A 24,010-nucleotide genomic window follows, 5' to 3' on the forward strand; every position below is an offset into this window, starting at 1 on the left:
TCAAAGGGGAATAAGTTGAAACTTGATTGCTTGAGCACGAGTGGTTTTAAAGACACATTAAAGCCCTATGCTCGTAGAAATTCAGCAACATTGATTTTAGGGGCAGTTTCAAGGGATAGTTGTGGCATTTTGCGAAACCTTTCCAAAGGCAAATCAAGCAGCAAACGAACCACACAATGGCTAGGCCTTCACAAATGAAGGATGAACCACTGTTTACTATTGGAACTGGTTCTCCAAAGAGTCCTGAGACTGAACCAGTGAGCAAAGAGGATCAGCACCTCATATGTAGGTCTGAGAGAGTTACAAAGGGTGTACCACCCAAGAGGTATTCAAAAGACTCAAGAGGACTCCACTGCAAAAGGCTCAGGAAGACCTGGGGCTCCTCTACAGGAGTAGGAGATAACTGGAGAAGGGCTGGCCCCTTTCAATAAAGCAGCATCTTGCAGCACAGATGCTGCTAGCAATTGGACTGCTAGCAATTACTGCTGCAGAAGGACTCAGTTTCAGCTTGTTCCTTGCTGGAGCAACTTCAGACTTCTATATATTCCCAGAGCACTGCCTGAAATTTGCTCTGCTTTACTCTCAAGCCATGCCAGTGTGTGCTGAATTGAGTCTGTGAGCAGTCTGCATGCCAGATGGATCTCGCAGTCAGCTTTGCTTATGCTAGTAATCGGAGAGTGTTTCAAAGCTGGGCACATGCATATGTTTCAAGGTTCAATCTTCTGTATCGCTAGCTGAAAAGATCTTAGGTGGCCCAACTGGGAAAGACTAAGACACTGGCGAACAACTCCCACTCAGAGTACACAATACTGGACCAACATGATCTGTTTCGACATGAGGCAGTTTTATGTATTCACACCTGCTTGGGGAAGGTATGGTCATTGCAGGTCATCTGTTCTGTCCTACTCTGTTTTAGTTTCCTTTTTGAAATTTTCCCCCTCTATACGCCTACCTTAGGTTATATCCTTTCTGCATAATCAGTCAAAAATGTGCCTCAGTCTCTCAGCCTAATTTACCTCTGAGTTGTTGTGGGGATAAAATGGGAAGAGGGGGAGTTGTATGCACAACTTGGAGCTCCTTGGAAGAAAGGTGTGATATAAGTGTGAAAATAATAAATAAATAAAACATTGAGCTTCAAGAGGTATGGAAATATGTGCTGCTGTGACAACTTGAGCATGTTTTTATCAGTGCTTGATAAAGTACAGGTGCATTTATTGTGCAGCAATGCCTTTTGGGAGTATGGGATTATACTGCAGGGGAAAATACCAGGATATTTCTTCCTTTATCTTATTCCGAATTCTCTCCCCCCCCCTCATTTATGGTGGGGGGCTGGGGAACAATAGGAACTATGGAATAGGGCTTCTGTGAGTTGATGTTGGTGAGAGAAGTGTGTATCAGAGGGTGTGTATCAGACAAGGATATGGAGTGTCATCATCACCAAGGAGGTTACTTGCTAAATAGAATTAAACTTGCAAAGGACTCTTGACCTCCATGATGTCAAAATATAAATTCCAAGTGTGTAGGACCAGCTGTATTGATAATTTCAGAAATTATTTCCTTTGAAGTTTCTTCTGTGCCTCAGAACATCCAGCTCAGCAAAATTTATAACTGACAGAAACCCAAATAAATCTATGCACATGATAGTGCTCTGATGGCTTGAGGCAACTGGCTGGCGAACATAGCACTGTCATTTACCCGGGAGGAACATCTGACCTAGGAAATTCAGCTTCAAGGCTTCGTGCCAGAGGACAAATTCATGTAAAAGTGTTGTGTGTCCATATTCCAATTCCACTTCATGTATTTTACTGGTGAAAAAGTCAATTAAGATAAAGCTTTGTGAAAGTCTAGTCTATAGTTATTGCACCCCTTGAAGAAAAAGTGATTAATGGAGCAACATATGAGAAAAGTGAAAGTTATATGATGAAAAGCAAATTGTACGGAGATAAATTCATGCAATATGCAATACAGAAGGGATTGTGCTGGGCTGGGTGGTGGACAGCTGTCTTGAAGGGTGCTGTGGGTTGACGTTGGTGGTTAGGACAGACCAGGTGGAAGGCTTAAGAAGTGCCGCAGAACATAGGATAACCTCTGGATACAGGTACACAGTAAAAGGAAGACCTTATTGTAGTCTGTTTCAGATTCAGCAGTTGCAACTAATCCTTCAAATGTATTGCTAATGTGAATGCCCTATTCAGAAGTGAGCAGTGCTATTTTTCTAGAAAAAGAGGTGCCAGAACTCACCAGGAACACCTCCCTTGCTTGCTTATAATGGCAATGGTGCCTACCTGAGAGGTGCTGGAACTGAGTTCAGGCATGTTCTGGCTGAAGAAAGCCCTGGAAGTGAGATAAACTTACAGCAGGGGTGGGAAACTTGTGACCTTCCAGCTTTTGCTGGACTGCAACTCCTGTCAGCCCCAGCCAGCATGGCCAATGGTCGGGAATCATGGGTGTTGTAGTCCAGCTGCATCTGGGGTTCCACAGGTTCTTTACCCCTGACCTACAGGCTTATATGACCCTAAAGTATGTTTTTGAAAGAATCAGGCTATAGTGGTTGGCAAAGAGGCTGAACTGTTGTTTTATGTTGAACTACCATTTCATACAGGTTTGACACTTGCCGTGCTAAATATTCTTCATTACACCTGGTAAGAGTGTAGCTTCCAAGAAAGCTTCACATTAGCTTCTTTTTTTGTGAAATGCCAAGTTTTCAGTCAGTCATCTGGAAAAGTCATTTGCAGGACTGGAACTCTTCCTGGATGTAACTCAACAACAGCCAACCCTGTGGCTTGGCAGAAGGACATGTCTTTGTCTCAATGAAAAGCAGATATAGGAGTAACCCTGTTGCTTCGGGTTAACACTGTGAACAAACTTTTTGTTCAGAAATTCCTAACTGGTTAGAATATCAAGGCTTTGCATATTAATGATGTCTAAACTCTAGAGATTTCGTTTTGGAGCAAAGGACTAGAAAATAGCTAGCAGTCAGCAGCTGTTTACCTCTTTCATTGGCGGCTGTCCTCATTTGACTGAATGAGGGTAAAGGACTTTAATGTCTTTCAGCTGATTGGTGTGTAGGAGGAAAATATTTGTGTCCATCCTCTTTTCATTTTATTTCAAGCTTGAATTAAATGCAGTGGGGTGGATCAAGGCTAAACTAGTTGCTCTTCTTTTGTATTAAAATCAGTGAGATTTAAGCTAACTCGTGACTAAGTTTTATCAATTATTTCAATGGGAATTACGGTGAGTGCCACCAACTTCGTCCAGATCATGCAAAGTTGCCTTACACCAACTCAATCCATCTAACTCAATACTGTTAACACTGACTGACAGCAGCTCTCCAGGGTTTCAGGAAATAGTCTTTCCCAGCCCTACATGGTGACACTGGGGAGTCAACCTGATACCTTTTGCATGCAAGGCATGATGCCAGTTAACTGAGCCAAAGGCCTTCCCCTAAACTAAAGATGCCAAAACAAAGATATTTTATCCAACTTAGCTGCATCAATCATTGAAGCCAATGGCTATGAATCTAATGAACCATCTCTCTAAATGCACATTGTTCTTCTGCTGGATAAATTACTCTGATCTGGAGAACTTAAGCCATAACAGGAGCAGGCCATTGATTTAAATGGGGAAATTGCAATGTGCCTCTACCTTTTACAGTTTTTAAACACAACTGGATTAAATTTGCAGGTACGCTAGCCTCTTCTGAGAGAATGAAGCTTGCCAAATTTCAGACAAGTAGACCCATCAGATTTTGTGCTGGGCACCCCAGGCTTTAGTCTGTTGGCAGATGGGCCTGTCAGTTACAGTGCTGGCTTGCTTTCTGACACCATTCCTTCCATCTTTGTGTCTTCTTTAGAAGGAAAAGGCTCCAGAGTGTGTTGGAAATCATTATAAAGTTAATTATATCTTATGTAAGAAAAAAATACACGCCCAAAGCTTCAATTCCCATGTGTTGTGGTTCCATCTGTATTCACATATTTTGACTCCCACTTAGTTTTAAACAGATTGCAGTGCACCCCTGATTTACTCTTTTTATCCAAATTGAATTCGAAGCTATGAAGAGCATAGCAGGTTATAAATGAGTAACAATATCTTACTTCCAGGTAGGAAGGAGAAAGCACATATTATCCTCTTCTCTGAATAATCACTTTTATCTATTTATAGTTTCTTCAAAATCATTTATTGTCAGCTAGAAATCTGCTTCACCATCTAGCTAAGAGAGCTTTAATTCATAGTCCCCTGAGTCTTTTCCCCAAAGGACATGCCTTGACACATATTATATGTTTGTGACTATGTGTGTGACAGAATGCAAAGAAACGGCATAGAATGTTCTTTTGCTATTCAGAAGCAAACAACAAAACCATTTGTCCTTTGAGATGGAGTTGGGAGTGGCAATAATGAGCGATACGGAGACCCCCAGTAGAAAATGATGTAAAAGGGCAGAAAGTGCCTGAAGAAGAAGTGAAGTGTAGAAGGAGGTGGACCTGGCTATGTATTAAGAGCCTAATCAAGCAAGAAATATAATGGTACAGGATTTCTGAGCCAATCAACAAAAGCGCCACTTGACTTGACTGGAGTCTATCTTGACCCATGTTTCATCAGCTGAATGGAATAAATGGAATAAATAAGATTCCTTTTTCCCCAGCTCAAATTGTGCACAGCAGAACTTTGCACTGATAAAAGAGCATGTTAGTTATATTTATGGAACCTTTTGTGCACCTTTGAAAGTTTGTATCTGAGGGGTCAGTTTATTTCATAGGTTGGTTGGCATCCCCCCCCACACACTTCAAAGGGTTTTTCTTGCTTATTAGGCGACATCTCAAGTGAAGGTGAGATGGAGTAGGGGCTGGCTTCTCCATATCTCAGATGACAGCAAGCTTTTTCCTACTTTGTCCTCCTACATGAGCAACCTGGTGCAGAGATCTGTGTGCAGCAAGATGTAGGATCCTGATTCACATCAATGGAGGGGCTGAATCCTTGTGCACAAAGGAATTGTACACTAGGTTAGGAACACAGGAATCTGCCTTATGCTGAGTCAAGCCATTGGACCATCCAGTTCCATAATGTCCACACTATATAGCACTACTGACCAGTGCTTTACACTGTCTCATATTATTAACAAATATATCAATCAAAGCTAATGTAACCTGTTTGCTCCCTTCATTGACCTATCTGCTGCTTTCAACTCAATCAATCGTAACAGACTGTGGGAGAAATTCTCAAATGCTAATATAGACCCACAACCATTATTATTAATTCTTGAACTGTATAGTGGTATTGAAACACGAGTCAGAGTGGGCTTAAAGGGAGGTCTCTCGGAAGCATTCAGGACATTAAGAGGCGTGAAACAAGGCTGCATATTGGCTCCCACACTTTTAAACTTTTATATAAATGATATGGTGCCACAGCTAACACAGGTGCAATCCCCCTCCCCATCAATTGGTAATAGGAAGATATCTTGCCTGCTGTATGCCGATGTGTTGCTACTATTACTCTCCCGATTAGGTCTTAACAATCTGCGTACAGCTTTCAGCAGGTATTGCAAGTGGGAAGAGCTCATTGTGAATTACTCCAAGACCAAAATTAGGGTCTTTGGGAAGCGTAGTCCCAGATTCAAATGGAAAATGGATCAGCAGAACTTGGATCAGCTTACAAAAAACAGTAAAATCAATTAAAAAATCACAACCATACTTTGAAACATACAAAAGTTAAAATACCCAAAATTAAAAAATTCTATGCAACATTTGTGCTTTTATCAAGAGCTATGACTCTTCCTCTTCTTGAATTTGAATGTGGTCACCTGAAACTATGCTCTGAGGCAGCAAGGGGATGGTTGGGACAATGCAAAATGTTAGGGATCACTTGAGACATCAGTCCATACCACTCAGGTCAAAGCATTAATGAGAAACAGAATTTTGCACGTGGAAAACAGGGGCATAGAAATGTGACAGGCCTTGGGATAGTGTGGATTTTGTCCCTCCTTGTGTAAATAGCAACACATCTTGCAGAAAACTCTCCAGGGTTCTCTTTAAATGTAGCTGCAGCCACATGGGAACCCTTTTTTCACGAAACTATGCAATCTGGCTGAAGAGGGCAGCTGAATTATGCTACTCTATTGATGACTGTTGTTTCAATGGGAAAGATCCTTTCAATCAGTCCTGGCTTAAGTGATTGCCCAGTCAGACGCAGCCCCCCAGTCATATGGGATTGTCATTTGGAACAGTGACTTCCACAGAGCTGTGGCTCAAGTTGCATTGAGGACTTGGGACAAAAGGAAGAGTGGAGATATTGTAAAAGAAAATAATAGCAATAAGAGGGCACCCAAATGCTTATTGCTATTCTAGGAGTTCTTTAAGCCTTGATTAATTTTTTTGTGATCTGTATTGCCTGTCTCAAACTTTGGTTGGTAAGGATGAGATATCTGCTGTGAAATGCATGTTGCATAATAATTTTTTGTAACTCTATATATTATAAGTTTGGGGTGAGACACAAAAAAACCAGTTCTCCATGTGTTCTACATTGGCAATCCAATATGATTTAAGTTTTCCTCTCAACAGTATTTTTGGTTACTATTTTTAAAACTGACTGAACTCTTTCACTAAACATTTGTTTTCTCCAGAAATCCAGGCCACCAGCATTTTCTCCCCAAACTTCAAATTGATCCCTGCTTTTTCTCTCTAGCCTTGCTAAGTTGGAACTATTTTCTGTTTTCCTTTCATAGACAAAGTACGATAGTATGAATGAGTATAATATTCTGGCCTATTTTCTGATTACTTTGGACAAGTTGCAGGCCGTGGGTTGGCTTTCTCCTTCTTGCTATAAAGTGGCAACACAGCTTCATAATTGTGAGACCTTGCGAAGGCTAGATTGCTGATTACTTTAACCATGAGCTATTATTTCCAATAAGGGGAATGTCTGTATCATGTCAGACAACAAGTAAACATTATAAGAATGAGATTAGCTCAAATTACTCTTTGGGACTTTTTAGAAGAGCCTTCTTGTTTTTTTCTTTTAAAAAAAATAGCAAGTAAAATTGCTGACACAAATCTTCAGTGGTGGTGGGGGTGGGAATGGGTCTAGGATGTAATGGTTGAGAAGGGTATGTGTCTCTAGTCAACTTCAGTAGACTGGAGGCAAACGTGGATGGATTGATAGACAGATACATACATACATACAGTGCTTTTTTCTAGGGGAGACACAGGGGTACACATATCCCTAAACTGCCCCCTCATTGAGGGGCAGTATTTCAATATGAGTAGGAAAATGAGAGTACCCCTAAACATTTTTTTTAGAAAAAAGCATTGCATACGTACATACATGCATACATATACATACCCACTTACCCCAAATGTACTAATACAGATGGTGATCATTTTGTGCATGTCATTTCAGCTATGGAAGCGGGAGGAACAGGGGTGGAACAGGGGCAGAACGGGCTTCTGCCTGACCACTGAAGCATACAATGACCCAGAACACAACCCCTGCACAAACAGCGAGTTGCCTGTAGTATGTGAAACCTCTACATCATGATAGTCTAGGAACGCAATCCTATATAGTTGACTGGGATGGAGGTTACTCTGTGTTCCGTGGATTTTACTCCCCAGTACATGTGCACTGGGTTGCAGCCTAAGACTTGGCTGTCCAGGTAAAATATTTAAATCAGTGCACTTAATGGCAAAGGCAGCTGAAACGGCTTTGCAAATAAAAGGCTCCTTAAGGTCAGTGGGACAATGTTGGGGTATGTGGTTTTAGAGTCCTAGCCATGTAATTAACTGAAGTGACTTTGACTCAACCGCTGTTTGTCGGAACCACAATGTTAAAGCAAGCAAGCCATTTCTGCACACAATTGATGGTTTCTAGCAACACATGGATTATTACTTTTCCGACTAGGGAGCTTGTTACTGCCTTTGCTAACATAGCTGATTTCTTTTTTTAAAAAAGAAGAAGTGTGGATTGGGGTGGAGGGTGTTCTAAATTACACTCGTTTCAGTAGTAAGAAGCTGCTTTGTTTTAAAGATTCTGATAATGAGCAGCTGGCCCTGAAGGCCAGGCCATAAAAGACATCAGCAATCTGCCACCTCTTTACAATTCTTTAGAAACCAGCAGCACCAGAGAAGGGTGTTGGTGAATTTCATCAGGACCATGGAGCTAAAAGACAGGTGGCTATTCCTTTCCCCATGCATCATTTTTTCTAATGTAGATATTGTGGAGGGGAAAATAGATTTGATCCACATGTGGGTAATGAACAAAAGAATCGTCTGGATGCCTAGAATTAGAACATGGGTGTTTGCACACTTTCAAGCAGGAGAGCGCTCCAAGCAGAGTTAAAAACACTCTCAGAATTAAGCAGCAATATAGTGTGGAATATAGGCTATTAAACCCTTTTTGCAAATCCTGTTTAGTCTGCTTTGAAGCTCTTGCCCACCCTCTCTCTGCCCCTCTTGCAATGAGTAGACCACACATTCTTAGGTCAGATCTATAACGTATTTATTGGGGAAGGATTTCTGTGCTGGAAAACAGAGCAAAGACTTTGCTATAACAGCAAAAATGTAAGAGAATATTAAGGAATGAATTCTGACCATTGCTACTAATTTGTGAGAAACATTTTAAAATGATATATAAGTCTGGCAAAACAACACAAAATTCATATTAGCCTAAGTAATTTTTGTTGGAGACATATAAGGCTAAATGCAGCTCTCCATAATATTGGCAGGGTGTGGGGGGAGAGACATGAAAAAAACAAAAGACTGAGGGGGAATTTCCCACATTATTTGGGATATTTTTGGAATAGCTATACCCTTTTTATCCATTGATTTTCTTGTGTAGTTATGTAAAAGAATATACTGTAATCTTTCAAGAATTAATCATTACTTTGGCAGCTGTAGCAGAAATAGAGCTTTCTTTTATATGGGAAACTTTAGAGGGTCCAATACCAGGCTCAGGTTTTTTTTTTTTTTGCAGAAGGTTTGCAGTTAAAAACGATACCTCGGATTTGATTCAGATGAACAACTTGAAAGACCTTTGTGGGCAGCTGGGATATTTTTCTGTTCCATTGGAATGTTTCTTTGGGAATTACAGGTTTTGGATTAAATTGTTTTGCTCAGATGATGATGGTGATATTCAAATTGTGACCCTTTTGGTCACAAATTGCATCAAATGGTATTTAGAATGCAATGAAAATCTTCTTTGCCCCTCCAGGGGAGGATCTAAGATTGGAAAGTCCATTTAATTTAGTACTTTGATGGAAAAGAAGCCATTTTTATTGTATTTCCCATGGCATAATTCTAATTACTAGGGTATCATTTTATCTGAATTTATTTTGGTCCTTGTTTCCCCTTTGACTCCTGTCATCTTCGTAACCTAAAATAGTCTCAACATGCAGTAGCCTTTGACATTGTGTCTTTTTATAGGAAACAGGAAGAGATCCTCAAAACTGCATTTGACAACCCACTTTATGAGGCACGGAGTGTAAAGGTGGGTGGAAGCAGCCTTTCCTACACATGTGGAAATGGATAGAATAAACCTACAATTGTTTTCCCAGTATATTGTCCATCAAATGAAATGAGAGGATCCCTCAGTGAAGGTATTTAAATGGAGAATACAAGCGTTTCAAAACTATGACATTTCTTACTGGCAGTTGTGAACAGATTCCTGTTGCAACGTTATTCTCAGCCCGCTGGTAAACTCTACTCTGAAGGCAATTCAGTGCTAGGAATACCTCTGCTGCCACAGTTATTATTTTTGCCGAAGGCTGGTAAATCCAGGAGACGCCAGCGTGAGTTTCTGTTCATATTCTCTCTGAAGCTGGGGGTAGCAGTGGTATCACACATGCTTTGCAGGTTCAATCTTTGGCGTCTTCAATTAAACAAAGTAGATGGTAAGTAAAGTCCTTGGAGTGAAATCTTGTGGAACTACTGTAAAGCAGAGCAGACAACACTGGATAAAATCATCTCACCTGGTATGGCATTTTTGGATGCATTGATTTGCAAAATATGGCAATTGTATAACTGTAGCGCTTGATGGGTTGCATCCATAGAAGACTAGTATTTCCTTCACTCCACCTGTGATACTCGTGCAACTCCTCTGAAATTCCGGAAACATGAAATGCTGTGTGCAGCCTTCTTTTTAATCCTGTCACCAAGGTGTCAAAATATGTACAGCAGCAAAATTGTACTGAGAGCAAACCAAATGTAGCGGAAAATTTACTCTTTGGCTTGAGCTTCCCGAATCGCATTTGCTAGTGGCAAAGAACTTATTGTTGTTATAAAAACCCTACAAATGGAATTAGGAACCTATTTGGTGCATATCGCCTTCGTGCTTTCTAAAAATAGAGGCAAACACCAAACAACACTATGGGCCAGAAACTTTGCTCTGCATTAAATCTCTATGATGTTCCTCTGACTGTATTTACAATTACTTTGCAACCACTTGTGATAGTTATTAACTCTATTTATTAAAAACTAATGAAATGGACTTTATCTAGAACTATTTGGAATCAAGAAGCAAATTAAGTTTATTGCATCTTCTCTGCCATGCTCTGATCAGCACTGCAGTGCAGGATTGCAGTGACAAACAAAACTTCCTTTGTCTTTTCATGAATATGTGATAAGATTTTGCTCGTCTCTTAAGTAAAATTAACCATGATGTGTCACTTACTTTCAGTAAAAGCCTCCTCACATCTGATTTTAGATTACAGTAGATTGATTCAGTTGCAATTTTGTCATTCACTTGTAAGAGGTCTGTGTCTGTGTTAGAAATACACTCATTGCAGTCCTTCCAATTTCATCTCTGCGCTCTTATGTTTGTTCAAACAGATCCAGGCAGGATACATTTAGTGGCAGGTTGAAAAATAGAAGCATGACGATGTCAGAATCAGAAGCTATCTTTTCAGTGCAAATTAAGATAGCCTAAGGTGCTCTGATTGAATTCCTTTCATTTTCCTTAAATATTTGAAAGTTACTCAGGCCGATCTAGAAGAAGTTTCATTAAAATTAGTGTGATTTAAGAACTGAACTGGGAGTTCAATTCTGTGCACCTTTTTTTGGAAAATAAGTCTCATTGTGCAAAGTGGAACTTCTAAGTGAACATGCATAGGTTGGGCTGCCTGAACCATTTATTTCATTAGTATCTAAGTATGCTTAGCTTCTTCAAAATTATGCCCTTGTTTAATGGGACTCAAAGAGCACCTCTCCCTCTCCCTCTCTTTCTCTGCATCTGTGGTGCATGTATTGTAAGGAACCTGATCACTGAATTAAAAATGTAACTGCATTTCTAATGAGCAATTGACAAATCAGACATTGTGACTCTAAGGATTTTTGACATGGTAACTGCCTGTAATGATTGTCCAATAGCAGAGCATAGCCAGCCCGGAAGCATGTTTTGTGACATAGCATTGCCATAGCTGTTAAAATGCCCCATTATAAGCACCCTGTTCTAAGAGCATAAGAGGAACCCTGCAGATCAAAAACACCTATATAGTCCAGGATCCTGTTTCCCACAGTGGCTAAGTAGGTTATTGTTATTGTTGTTTAGTCGTTTAGTCATGTCCGACTCTTCGTGACCCCATGGACCAGAGCACGCCAGGCACTCCTGTCTTCCACTGCCTCTCACAGTTTGGTCAAACTCATGCTGGTAGCTTCGAGAACACTGTCCAACCATCTCATCCTGTCTTCCCCTTCTCCTTGTGCCCTCCATCTTTCCCAACATCAGGGTCTTTTCCAGGGAGTCTTCTCTTCTCATGAGGTGGCCAAAGTATTGGAGCCTCAGCTTCAGGATCTGTCCTTCCAGTGAGCACTCAGGGCTAGTTTCCTTCAGAATGGATAGGCTTGATCTTCTTGCAGTCCATGGGACTCTCAAGAGTCTCCTCCAGCACCATAATTCAAAAGCATCAATTCTTCGGTGATCAGCCTTCTTTATGGTCCAGCTCTCACTTCCATACATCACTACTGGGAAAACCATAGATTTAACTATAACTTTGTTCGCAAGGTGATGTCTCTGCTTTGGCTAAGTAGGTACCTAATGGAAACCCTCAACCAGGACATGAGGTCAATACCCATCTCCTGCTGTTGCTCCTCCAGCAACTGATAGTCAGGCATCCTGCCTTTAATCCTGGAGGTGGCATATAGCCATCATGACTAGGAGCCATTTAATTTGCCTAATCTCCTTTTAACGCCACTTAAGTTGGTGGCCACCACCACATTCTATGGACTCTCCTTCCTTGGAGGTTTTCAAGCAGAGGTTGGGTGGCCATCTGTCAGATTCCTGCATTTCAGGGGGTTGAACTAGATGGCCTTTGAGATCCATTCCAACTCTACGATTCTGTGAAGCAGGTTCCCTAGTTTAACTGTGTGCTGTGTACAACTTTTATGTCTTGAATCTTCTAAAATTCAGCTTCATTGTATGACCCCAACTCGCAGTATTATGAGAGAAAGACAAAACCTCTTCACACCAGACATAATTGTATAAGCCTCTATCATGTTTCCACTTACCCTCTATGTCTAAAAAACCTAAAAATTATTTACTTGTATTTGAGCTGCTGAGACCCTTCAGTTATTTTAGTTTTCCTTCTTGCCAGCTCCGTGGCAGCATCCTTTCAAGGTTTGGTGGCCTGAACTGTATACAGTATTGCAAGTGTGGTCACACCATAGATTTTCATAAAGGCATCACAATATTCTTATTTTTTAATTTTCTGTCCCTTTCTTAATGACCCCTAGCATGGAATTCACCTTGCTTCCACAGCTGTTGGACACTAGCATATTTGTGGAGTCAAGGTTATTTGCCCCAATGTCCATTACGTTACACTTACCTACACTGAACCACAGTTGCCAGCTCTTTGCAGTCCTTTTTTGTTTGCCCCTGCATTATTTGTTGTCATCTGCAAACATGGCCACCACTAACTTCAGGTCACTTATGGACAAGTTAAGAATTCCTGGTGCCAATGGAGATCCTTGGGGAACTTCACTTCTTACCTGCTACTGCAGCTTGTCTTAGGATTGGGACACTAAAATCTCCCTTCCATTTTCTGTCCTAATGAGCAGAAGACCAATTACCGGTATGTCAATGTATTGCCATTGGCTCTTCTGGTTTTAGCAATATGTGCATTCAGAAAGTTTACCAGACCCACGCAGCAGTCCAAGAGGCTTTGCTAGCACTCTCCTAAAAATAACACCAGGTTCCCTAGGCAGCTTATGATATGAGTATTTTATTTTATTTTTTTTAAGCTGCAAGCTTTAGGACTGATAGAGTTGGCACTATTACTGTTGTTTTGTTCACTGTTGAAAAAGGTTGGCCCGAAGCTAATGCCTGTCTCTTTTGTAGTCTACAGAGTATGCTGCCTCACTGGGAGTTCAGATCAGTGTTTCTCCGTGGCAGGCACAGCAGGAGGTAGGTGTGAATAGTGTTCTTTTAAAAATGCTCTCTGAAAGAATTATGTGCCCTAGAATGAATTGTTAAAATGATTCCAATCCATGACCGGTAGATGAGGAGTTCATCCTTCTGAAACTGCTCAGGGCTGCATATAAAAGCCTTGTGTACATTTGCTAATTGTTACAAGAATACTAATACAGTAGTTTGGTTTCATCAGCTACTTTGCTAAGAAAGTGGTTCATATGTAAGGATGGAGCAGGAATCCATTTTCAATGGATTTAAATATGGGTTCTAGAGGTTCTGACCCGGTCAAACTTTGTTCACCTTGGCGCACTTCTTGTATTGAGTACCTGCATATGTCTAAGCTGCTCATGCAAAAGAAAAAGTTTATTAATGTAGAACAGTGTTACGAAGGGTGCGTGCCATTCCCAATCCCTCCCAAGCGGGAGCAAGATTCCATGGTGTTCCAGGCACTTACCCAGAGTCATGTTTCCATTGGGAGTCAAGATGGGACAGACACTGTCATGACTTAAGAAATATGGTTTATTTTACAAATATTTAAACCTAAAGTGTTCAGTATAGGGGGTGCAGAACATTATATCTTGCCCCTCTTGTAGCTTCAGCTAGCTTGGCATCCAAAGCAGCAATCAGTTGTGCCTCTCAGTCTGCACTGCATAGAATTCTGCCTACTTTCTCCTTCTTGTGCCCAGGACATCTTTAGATTTCAAAAATGACATTTTTTTGTGACATCACACACACACGTCACCCTGGCAACCTGCCAATTCTCCTGTCTCTGTCTACTCCTCAGAGCCAGGCGTGGGGAAGGACAGTTCTCTTGCATTGCCAATGGCCCCCTATGTCTCAGCCCTTGGGTCACCATTGTGCATGAATGGCTCTGCACTTAGCTAGCCTGGCCAGGCTGATTTGCAAAGCACAGTTCTGCATCATGAGTATCTGGGTATGGACTTTTATATTTGCCTCATTCTTCGATCTTCAGTAGCAGAGTTGATACCACCACATTTTGCAACAACCGGTTGAAAGTGATAGTTGTACCGTACATAGTTCCCACTGAAACTCACTGAAACATGCAGCAAACGTAGCCTGGATCTGACCTTGTGTCTTTTTAAAAGGATGATATCATGTGTTTCTTATCAAATATAGCAAGCATTTGGTAAGATCACAAATAAATTCCAGAATCTTCCAAAAATCGAGTGATGGCTGCATTCTTCTTTTTCCATAATCCTCGAGTTTCCCCACATGGAGCCTGGCAGCCCAAGCCCAGAAGCTTCACCACAGGATGCTCAGTTCAGCTATGCAATCCTCCATTACTCCTCTCAAAGCTGTACAGCAGGCAACCTTACCCTTATCAGCAAGGCAGTTGCTTTAGAAACAGTCTGCAATGACTAAAACACAAGAGTGCATTGCCTGGAGGTTGACATTCATCTTCTTGTATGCTGAGTAAATATGCACAGTGTGGCTTTTCTTCCACATCCATTTAAGTACCAAATAAAATAAAATAAAATCTATCAATAATCTTATTAAAGATTTAGAAAATATGATACAGAACCATGTCCCATCAGCCACATCAGCTATAGGGTGCAAAACAGGAGAGGGCTTCTGCACCTTTAACAGTAGTGTAGAAGAGAGAATTTCAGTTCCATAAACTACACCTGCTGGAAAAAGATCCCTCTTCTACATACCTATTTTGGATGGGGGAGACTTGTCCTCTTTTGCATTTAGGAACATGGGAAGCTCAGTATTGTCAACACTGTCTAGCAGTGCTTTCCAGGGTTTCAGACACTTCTTTCCTACCTGAATGTGGATTGATCCTGGGACCTTCTGCTTGGTTGCGCTAATTAGCAAGAATGTCAAGTTTTGTAACTATATAAAAGACTGAAATGAAACATTATCATATCATAATCAGTCTGTGCTTCCAGGTTTACAACCCAGCTCTGTATTCAGTTCACTCTTGTACATGCTTGTCATTGCCTGTGTGGAGTAGCCTTGGTGTTCAAATGAATTGGATAATCCTCGCATGTGTACTTCCTACATGCAAATTGGTGGCTTACACAACAGGGTAATGAAAAAGATATAGAGGCTGTGGGTAGCAGGGGAAAGATTATTGAGGCAATTCCTGGTGGCAGTTTCCCTGGTGACCAAGAGCCACAAGAATAGCCTCCTTGAAATGCTATCACTGCCATTTACTGGGAGAGGGAGGTGTCAATGAGGCTGGGGCTGCATAAATGCACTAGCAGAGTCAATATAGTAGTCCCATCAGGAGTGCCAACTTGGCCCTGGGATCATGGGTGCCCAGGGCCGTGGGTGTCGTGCAGCGTGTACAGCCCTAGCACTGAAATTTGTGGGTACCCAACCCCTTCATGGGGAATTTTGTGGGTGCTCGGGCACCCAGGGCCCCAGGGAGTTGGCATCTATAAGTCCCATCAACTTCCCTGCAGAGTCCTGACCTCCCATCCCTCCTGATGATAATAATAATCAGGCAGAACGATGGGGGTGGAGACGCTCCTTCAGGTCAGCACCAACACTTTGAATTGTGCTCGGAAACGTACTGGGAGCCAATTACAAGCTGATGCGCAAATGTGGAGAAATGAGAAACTGAAATCAACATATTTCCCCATTCTTGGCAGTAACTTACGTATATGAACTTCTCTTCTGAAATTAGTTTTCATTTTATTTAGAAATCTCATTTGCTGTCATTATACTTTATTGCAATTTGACACTTTGTTTTGAAATAACTTCTTATTCCTCCCTTCTTTCAGCTGTTTCGCAGTAATGACATCATGGCTGCTTCCTTTGCCAACCCCCTATATGGCACAACTACAGGAAAAGAGCAGACGCTATGAGATGTCTCTGGAAGTGGGTATAAAACAAGACAGAAACTTTATGCAGATTCATTTGCCATGATGTTTTTCTGTTTCTAAAATCAAATTGAATGATGGCATAGCATTAGTCACTTGAATGAAAATGGAATGATTTTTCATATTAGAATAATTACCTTCTCCAAATAACACTTCATTCAAAATAGCATCCACCCACATGGGAAAGCATAGCCGTACGTGATATTTATGTTGGCAAGGAACACTCTTGGTAACTTTAGTTTTCAACTGACTACATGGTTGAACAGTTCAAATTCCAGTTGATTAATAAATAAAAGTTTCACTTAATCAAAAGCAGGGTTTGGGCTTTTCTTGGCATGCCTTTTCTCTCTCTGCTTTTATTGAAAAACAGTGACTCAAACTTGTTCATAATGTTAAATTCTAGAACTTGAAAGGTTGCATTTGTCTCAACCTTCAGTGAAATCCAAGAGATTATAACCGACTCATTCTTAGATTGAGGTACTTTTCCTGTGTGTAAGCTGTAAATGCAACGGGTTTACTTGAAAGAAAACTCACATATTTTGTTTCACTTTGTCAGACCCATGACCCATTAGCGAATCAAACACAGCCACAACCTCCATGCAATCTCATCCCCTGTTTTAGTTGTTGCAATGCAAGGGATAATGGTGAACTGAAGCTGGAAGCTCTGCAGAGCATATGATCAGTGTGATTTGATTGCTTACAAAGATAGTGGCCAATCAACTTTCCCAAGATCTACAGGGTGGTTGTGAGAATAAAAGGGGGAAGGAGAACATTGCATACACCACCTTGAGTTCTATGTTGGGTGAGGGGAGGGGAGGTTATAAATGAATAAGTAAGATTTGCTTGGAATTCTAGACATATTTAAATCAAGGGTAGATAACCTGTGGCCCTCTGGATGTTTAAGTCAGACTCCAGTGTCCATCAGACCCAACAAGCATTTCCAATGGACAGGAATTTTGGGAGTTCTTGTTCAACAACATCTGAAAGACAACAGGTTAGCCATCCCTGGTTTAAACCACCCTCAGTTATTTGGCAGCTGTCTTTACTCTTTGGGCATATTCCCCACAATGTGAGCAAAGGTTGAATTGTGTGAATAATAATAATAATAATAATAATAATAATTGTATTACTCAACCCAATTAAGCAATGTTACTGCTGGATGCTGTGCACCACACAGATACACAACTTAAAAAATAGATTCCTATATATAACTATTCAACTGAATACAGAAATTGAATGGATTTTTTTTTTTGAAAGTGCTATTTTTATAGCTGTTTCCTGTCACAGGAAATGAGATCTGTCATTCTTCTGGACTAGCCCTGCAGCAAGGTGGGACTTTTACCTGAAATCATCTTCAGTTTTTGCATTTAGATAGCATCTTTTTAAGAAAGAAAGAAATATAATAGGTGCTTTACTGCTTTCATCTCTCCCATCCTGCAATCATTGTTCAATACACTTATTGCACAAAGAACAAAAGATGCATTTATATTTCCAGAATGACAACTGCCTCATCCTTGACAGTCCAATGGAAGCAATCTCCTTAGAAATGGACCACTGTTATTTAAGAAAGTCAGTCTCTCCTCTGCCTTCAAACCAAGAAGGGTGCCAGCAAGCTTCTCTGTTCCAGTGTGAACATTCTCTTCTCAGAGGCATTGCCAGCGCCATCCTGTGCATGACCAGCTTCCAACAAGCAGAGTGCCCATCCAAATGGATTTTCAGACAAAATCTTACCTTGGTGTTCACTGCTCATGTACATGAAACCTCAATTAGGTAAACAGCCATTGCAGTATTTCTAGAAGGCCAAGGAGACACTGATTATTGAGGAGTCTCTTCATTTGAAGTTAGCCACCACAATGGCTGTGATCCAGAGAGCTCTTTCTGTGAGTGAAAGGCAGTTTAGCTTGCGCAAGAGGAGGCCTCTGATTTCCACCACCCACCTTGTATATGCAGTGGCAACCCCCCGTGTTGCATCCTATGCCATCATGAAAGGTCTCCTGATCTAAGGAAGATACAGTGGGGTACACTAGGAAGGTGGAAATACTTCATTGTCCGAGCAGCACTGTACTTGCAATTGTCTGGATCCTGCCTTGTGTTTTCTTTTGAGGCATATGCCAAAGAATTGAAAAGAAAAAATACAATGCTGCCACAAGATTTGTTGTTATCGGCTTGTGTATCAAAACCATGAACTGCATACTGATTTCCCCTTCCCAGCAAAAGTTAGAGCAAGATTTGAGACACCGAGTGCTATTGACGTTAGCACATAATAAATTTGAAAATTATGCTTTACCTGAGATTGCTGGGTGACATTAATCATAGGAATGATGCCTCCTACTGGATGCCAGTGGACAGAGTCCACTGAAGCCTTTTGCCTCTTCTCCAGCGAAGGACCCATCCTTTGCCTCAGTCCAATCCTACCTGCAGTTCTGTCTCATTCTCTCTTGAGTTACCTTCCTTATCTTGGTCTTGTGCCTTTCCTATTGTGTATTTGGTGTTTGGGGGTATGTGTTTTTACTGTGCTTCCTCCTCTCCCTCTTTTGGTGCTACTACTGTTTCAGTTGTACTGATCGCATTTTATTTTTATACCTCAGTGCATTACTTCTTCATCTGCCCTATGAACATTTGTGTGTATGTTTCATTTCTTGTTTATTACCTTCTCCAATCGCTGCTGTTCTCTCACCAAAGAGAACTTGCCCCAAACCTGAGTCATGGCTTCCAGGATTCCGATGGATTGGAACCAGATACATAATGAATGTGAAATATTTTGAAAGTGCTGTACAAATGATTATGATGATGATGAACAGCCAACGCTGGTGTTGCTGCCCTCAGTGTATTTTGCAAGCTGTGTGGTCCATTCTGATGATGAACTATCTGTTTCTGCTGTCTCAAGTCTTCTGTGCAAGGAGGAAATGATTAGGCAGCCTAAGTTAGCAAATGGACATATATAACAGTTTAGGAAAATTAGGAGATATAGTTTCTACAACCATTTTCACTTTTCTCCCATGTCCCAATGCATTATAAAGCCATTTAGGTGGCCACTTAGGCCCTGATCCAATTTCTGTTGTAATTAATGAAAAGATGTCAAGCAAATTGAGCAAGTCTCTCACTAGACTCAAGGCCTTCCGGCTCTCCGAAAAAGCAACTTTTTTCTCTTTGGGCTGCCAGAAAAAAACACACAGATATAACAGAGGAGAAAGGGGGTAGGGAATGCAAATCCACAAAAAAATCTACATATACCAGGCACACATTTCCTCATCTCTCAGAAAGAACAAAAGGCTGCAGCTCACTTGCATATGAAACACACATGAGCTTAATATTTGCCCCTTGCCTGACATTTTTGTTTTGAACTTGTCAAATGACAGCATAATTCAATTTCAGCTCCGGCTTTCTGAACTGCTAATGGCCAAGATGTATGATAACATGAAAACAATTTCTGTACATGAATCAGGTAAGCTATCTGGCTGTTAGCTCACACACAGATGACAGGATCCACACATTCTGAGAGGGACAAAGAAAATTCAGTGCAATGAGGAAAATGTCTCTTTCAGGGTGCTCAGAAAGAAAATACAGCAGGGCCTCGTTCCTGGACGGGAGAGGAAAAGGCAGGCCGCGACAGCAAGTCTCTTGGTTGCTCAGACTAATGAAGAAGCCTGATCCATAAGTCTTTATAGGGATATGCATATAGTTGGTTATAACCCTCAAAAAGCAAAGTCCATCTTGAGGTGGTAGATCTACCCTCTGGTTGTAGATCCTGTTCCTACATAGGATAAATTTTGTATTCTTCAATGTCCATAAAAAGAAATTTTGTTGGTCTGTGTGAAGAAAATGTGTTGCAGCCCTGGTGGCTGTATTTAAACTACAATTCTTTTAAATAAATAAATTTATTGCTAATTTATGAAAAGCAGTCCATAAACTCACTCTCTTTTTTAAAGAAATGTCTCTAAGTTACAAAGTCCTTAAGAGATGTGGCATATAAAAATATTTCATACAAGTTAAATCTTTGTAGTGGCAGTTGAACTAATGAAGTCAGATTTTGAGAAAAGAACAGTATAATCTCATTTGGGACATGCTGTCTTCCTCCTAACCTTTTCTTTGGAATATGGTGTAAGTTTCTAAATGCTTTGGGACTGAATATTTTAACGGTGAGGAAATGGTATTTTTTTTTAAAAAAAACAACCAACAGATGACAACTGTTTACATTTTACTGAAATATAAACCATATTTGAATCAATTTACGAGAAGAGCCTTGCTACAGTAGAAACAAATCATTTGTCAGTGTGGTGATATCAGTTGCTCCTCAGATCCAAGCTTCGTAACTGAACAGTTTGGACCTAAATATATATTTACCCTGATCTAGGCATTCAGCAATGCTTGGGTCAGTTTAAACTAGGCTCCAGTTGTCCAGAGGCTGTACTGAGCCCCTGGCCTACTCAGCCTACCAAGTTCAAAGTTCAAAGTCGGGGGGGGGTGTCAATCCATGCAAGCAAAGGCTAAAGTTCAAAGGTCAGGAAACACAGTCCAGGGTCAATCCAAGTAGCCAAGTCTGAAATCTAGCAGTCAGGATACAGTCCAGAGTAGGGTTCCCATGTGCCTTCCCCCCCCCAGGTCACGTCCTCTTTTTCAGGGGTAAAATTTGAGGCAAATTCCATTTACTTGCTTTGAATGGCTGTCATAGTGTCCCCTTTTTTGCTCTGCAAAATATAACAAACCTAGTCCAGAGTCAAACCCGAAGCACAGTCCCATAGAGGTCCAGGAGCACCCAAGTCAATGTCCATCCACATGGGCAGCTGAACAGACACAGCATCTCGGCTCTGCTTCCCATTTGTACTGATTGCAGCATCTGGGCTTGACAAGGCATGTGACCCTCACTTGTTTCAAGCCGACTCCAGCTGAGGAATCACACACCTCCTCCCAGAGCTAGTGTGCCTCACCTGGCCAACTAAGGAGCTTGGCTGTGGGCCATTGCCTGCCACAGCCTGCCTCAGCCATCCTGCTGCTCCCCACGCCTCAGAGCCTGCCATGTTTGTGGGGACAGGGGCGCCTCTGCTTCCTGTTCACTGACCCCCATCCCCTCGCCATCCTCTGTCACCCTGTGAGTACTTCCTTCCCCATCCCCTGCTTGCCCCGGTGTGTCCCAGGCCCAGCTACAACCCTCATCAGGATCTACTTTCTCCTCTTCTTCCTCCCCATCATTCTGCCAGTTCATGACAGAGGCCCATGGACCTCCTGTTATTGTAATGTTCATTAACATGGTTTCCCTCTTCTCTGCAGCCTTTAATACCTGTTGTGATTTCTTCTGCTTATTGAAGTTTCCTTTCTTTTCAGTTTGGTTGCTCTTTTCCTTTATCTGCAGCTTTGCATTAGCTCCCTCTTTCTTATTGGATTGAACATAAAACTTTTTTGATTCACTTTTAAATGCCTTTGTGGCTTTGGTCCTGGTTATCTCTCATCATACTCGTTGGTTTCACCAATCTCACTCATGTTCCTGTTCCATTTGCCTAGGACATGTGTGTTTGCCACTGATTCTATCGACTTCTACTGTTGCTTTATTTAATGAACAATGAGAAGTGCATATTTATTATTTATTTCCTTATTTCTTTTCCTTTACGGTGTTTCTTGTTACTCCTAATTAATAGTTGGCATATATTCACTCTTACTTCCTCTCCTTTAATTCATGCTCTTCCAATTTTGGTATGGCAACAGGTTTGGGAGGAATACAGTGGTACCTCGGGTTACATATGCTTCAGAAATAGTACCTTGGGTTAAGAACTTTGCTTCAGGATGAGAACAGAAATCATGCTCCAGCGGCGCGGCGGCAGCAGGAGGCCCCATTAGCTAAAGTGGTGCTTCAGGTTAAGAACGGACCTCCGGAATGAATTAAGTACTTAACCCGAGGTACCACTGTAATTGTGGAGAATACTGCCCCCTCACTATGTCCACTGGGCTTGCCTGAGGGGCATATGTTGAATAAGACTTGGCAATATCAGCTTTTCAACATTGCGATGTATCATCAGCTAAACATCATGCTATAGTGATACATCACAATGTTGAAAAGGAAGGCGCATCGGCCCTGGCCCTGCGGGGCACCGGGATGAACCTGCAGCAGCTCCCTCCACCATCAGTCCCTGGTGCACAGAGGGAGGAACAAGGAGCATCAGCCCCCACCACGCAAGGTGCCAGGGTGGAACTGCCGCCAGTGCCCAGCGCAGGGAGAAAGGAGGCAGCCAGAGATGGAAGGTAAGGCACCAGCAGGCAAGCCCCCCCCCCCTATAATGTATCACCGGGTGAAGGCGCCATTGCACTCTGGCCCTCACATCAGCCCTGGACAATGGATTGAGACATCACCCAGGCCTAATGTTCAAAAGAAACTACTCTTTGGCCCTTTTATCAGCTCATGTGGGACCAACATGGATAGCTGGCCCTGATGAATACTTGAGGTTCCCGACCCCTATGGTTGTAATTCGTGGGCAGTCATTTAATTTTATCCTGATTCTATTTTTTAAATTGTATTTTAACCAATTGTTTGTGTTTTAATGTATTTGATATTTGATGTTAGCCGCCCTGAGCCCAGTCTTGGCCAGGGAGGGCTGGGTATAAATAAAAATTTGCTTACTTACTATGGAAAAAGCATGAATATGCCCATGTGCACAGGCCCCAATATTCACCTTGCATTTATGTTAGAGGGAATGTCAGTTGAGCAGTTAGTTTGCAAAACAACCTGTTATTGTGCCTCATGGAGAATGTGCACATAACTCAGCCATGAAGAGGGAATTGTGCACATTGCCTGGTCAATATGCATCATCTCCAGCAGGTTTTTGGAAAATGTCCATATATCAACTAAATTTTGTACGTCCTCCTGCCATTGTGTATAATCCCCAGAAAGCTTTGAGGACTCCGCATATTTCAACCAAATATTGTACCTTCCTTTGTCAATATGCATAATCTTCAACAGGCCTCAGGGACAGTACGTATCTCAACTGCATTTTGTACATTCTGTGGGCAAAATGCACATTCTCCAGGCAGTGTTCTATTATGAAAATCTGTAACAAACAGGTTTTTTCCAGATGTTGGCGCCACCTACTATTGGTCTCCCTGCTTTCTGCTCTATCAATGGGTACCAGTCACCACTGGGACCCACTCATCATGCAACCTATTATTTTAAGAGAAAGAGTAGCTTGATTGTGTGATCCTCAGTTTGGACTAAAGTTCAGTCCATCTGCATATGATGAAGGAGAGATGGAAGCCCAAAGCTTCCTCTTGCATCCTTCACATCTGCAACCTGCTTTCAAAGCACTGTGAAATCTTTTTTTATTTGGTCAGGGCTTTCATGGATGAGGAAGGGAAAACAACCTGAGATGACTAGGGATGGTGCAGAAGTAACTGAAAGATGCTGTAACCATCCGTCTGGTGGTAATATATACCATTGCTGAATGTAATGGGGGCTCATCTCTGCAGAGAAAGGAGCCCAGAGGGTTTTGTGCCTGTTTTTTAGATAATACAGTTCAGATAATGGAGTCTCTCTACTGCACATCCGTGGCTGAATTTTGTTTCTATTATACTTCCCATTCCTTCAGAGCACAAATGGCAAAGAACCTGCAATTCACATATACAGTATTTATTACTTTGTATGCACGGCGCCTTATGTAGAACATGTGTTTTTATCCCTCTCTATAATCTATGGTTATAGAAAGTTGATAGGGAGGCAGTTTAAAAAGAGAAAGCACCCTGCAGATTAAGGTGCAGCCAGCATCGTTAGAAACACTTTATTGGTACAT

At 41.5% G+C, this 24,010-nt stretch overlaps 1 protein-coding gene across 1 annotated transcript in view; it reads left to right on the plus strand.

Moving 5' to 3' along the window:
- Positions 1–19,607, plus strand: part of MALRD1 (MAM and LDL receptor class A domain containing 1) — a 233,336-nt gene extending 213,729 nt beyond the window's left edge. The window contains exons 40-43 of the mRNA XM_081163119.1: positions 9,408–9,471; positions 13,315–13,380; positions 16,140–16,236; positions 17,734–19,607. Of these exons, the coding sequence (XP_081019245.1) occupies positions 9,408–9,471; positions 13,315–13,380; positions 16,140–16,223 (214 nt within the window). The 3' untranslated portion in view covers positions 16,224–16,236; positions 17,734–19,607. The remainder of the gene's footprint in view (positions 1–9,407; positions 9,472–13,314; positions 13,381–16,139; positions 16,237–17,733) is intronic.
- Positions 19,608–24,010: the final 4,403 nt, after the last annotated feature.

This window comes from Podarcis bocagei, assembly GCF_964188305.1.
Source record: "Podarcis bocagei genome assembly, chromosome: 12".
NCBI lineage: Eukaryota > Metazoa > Chordata > Lepidosauria > Squamata > Lacertidae > Podarcis > Podarcis bocagei.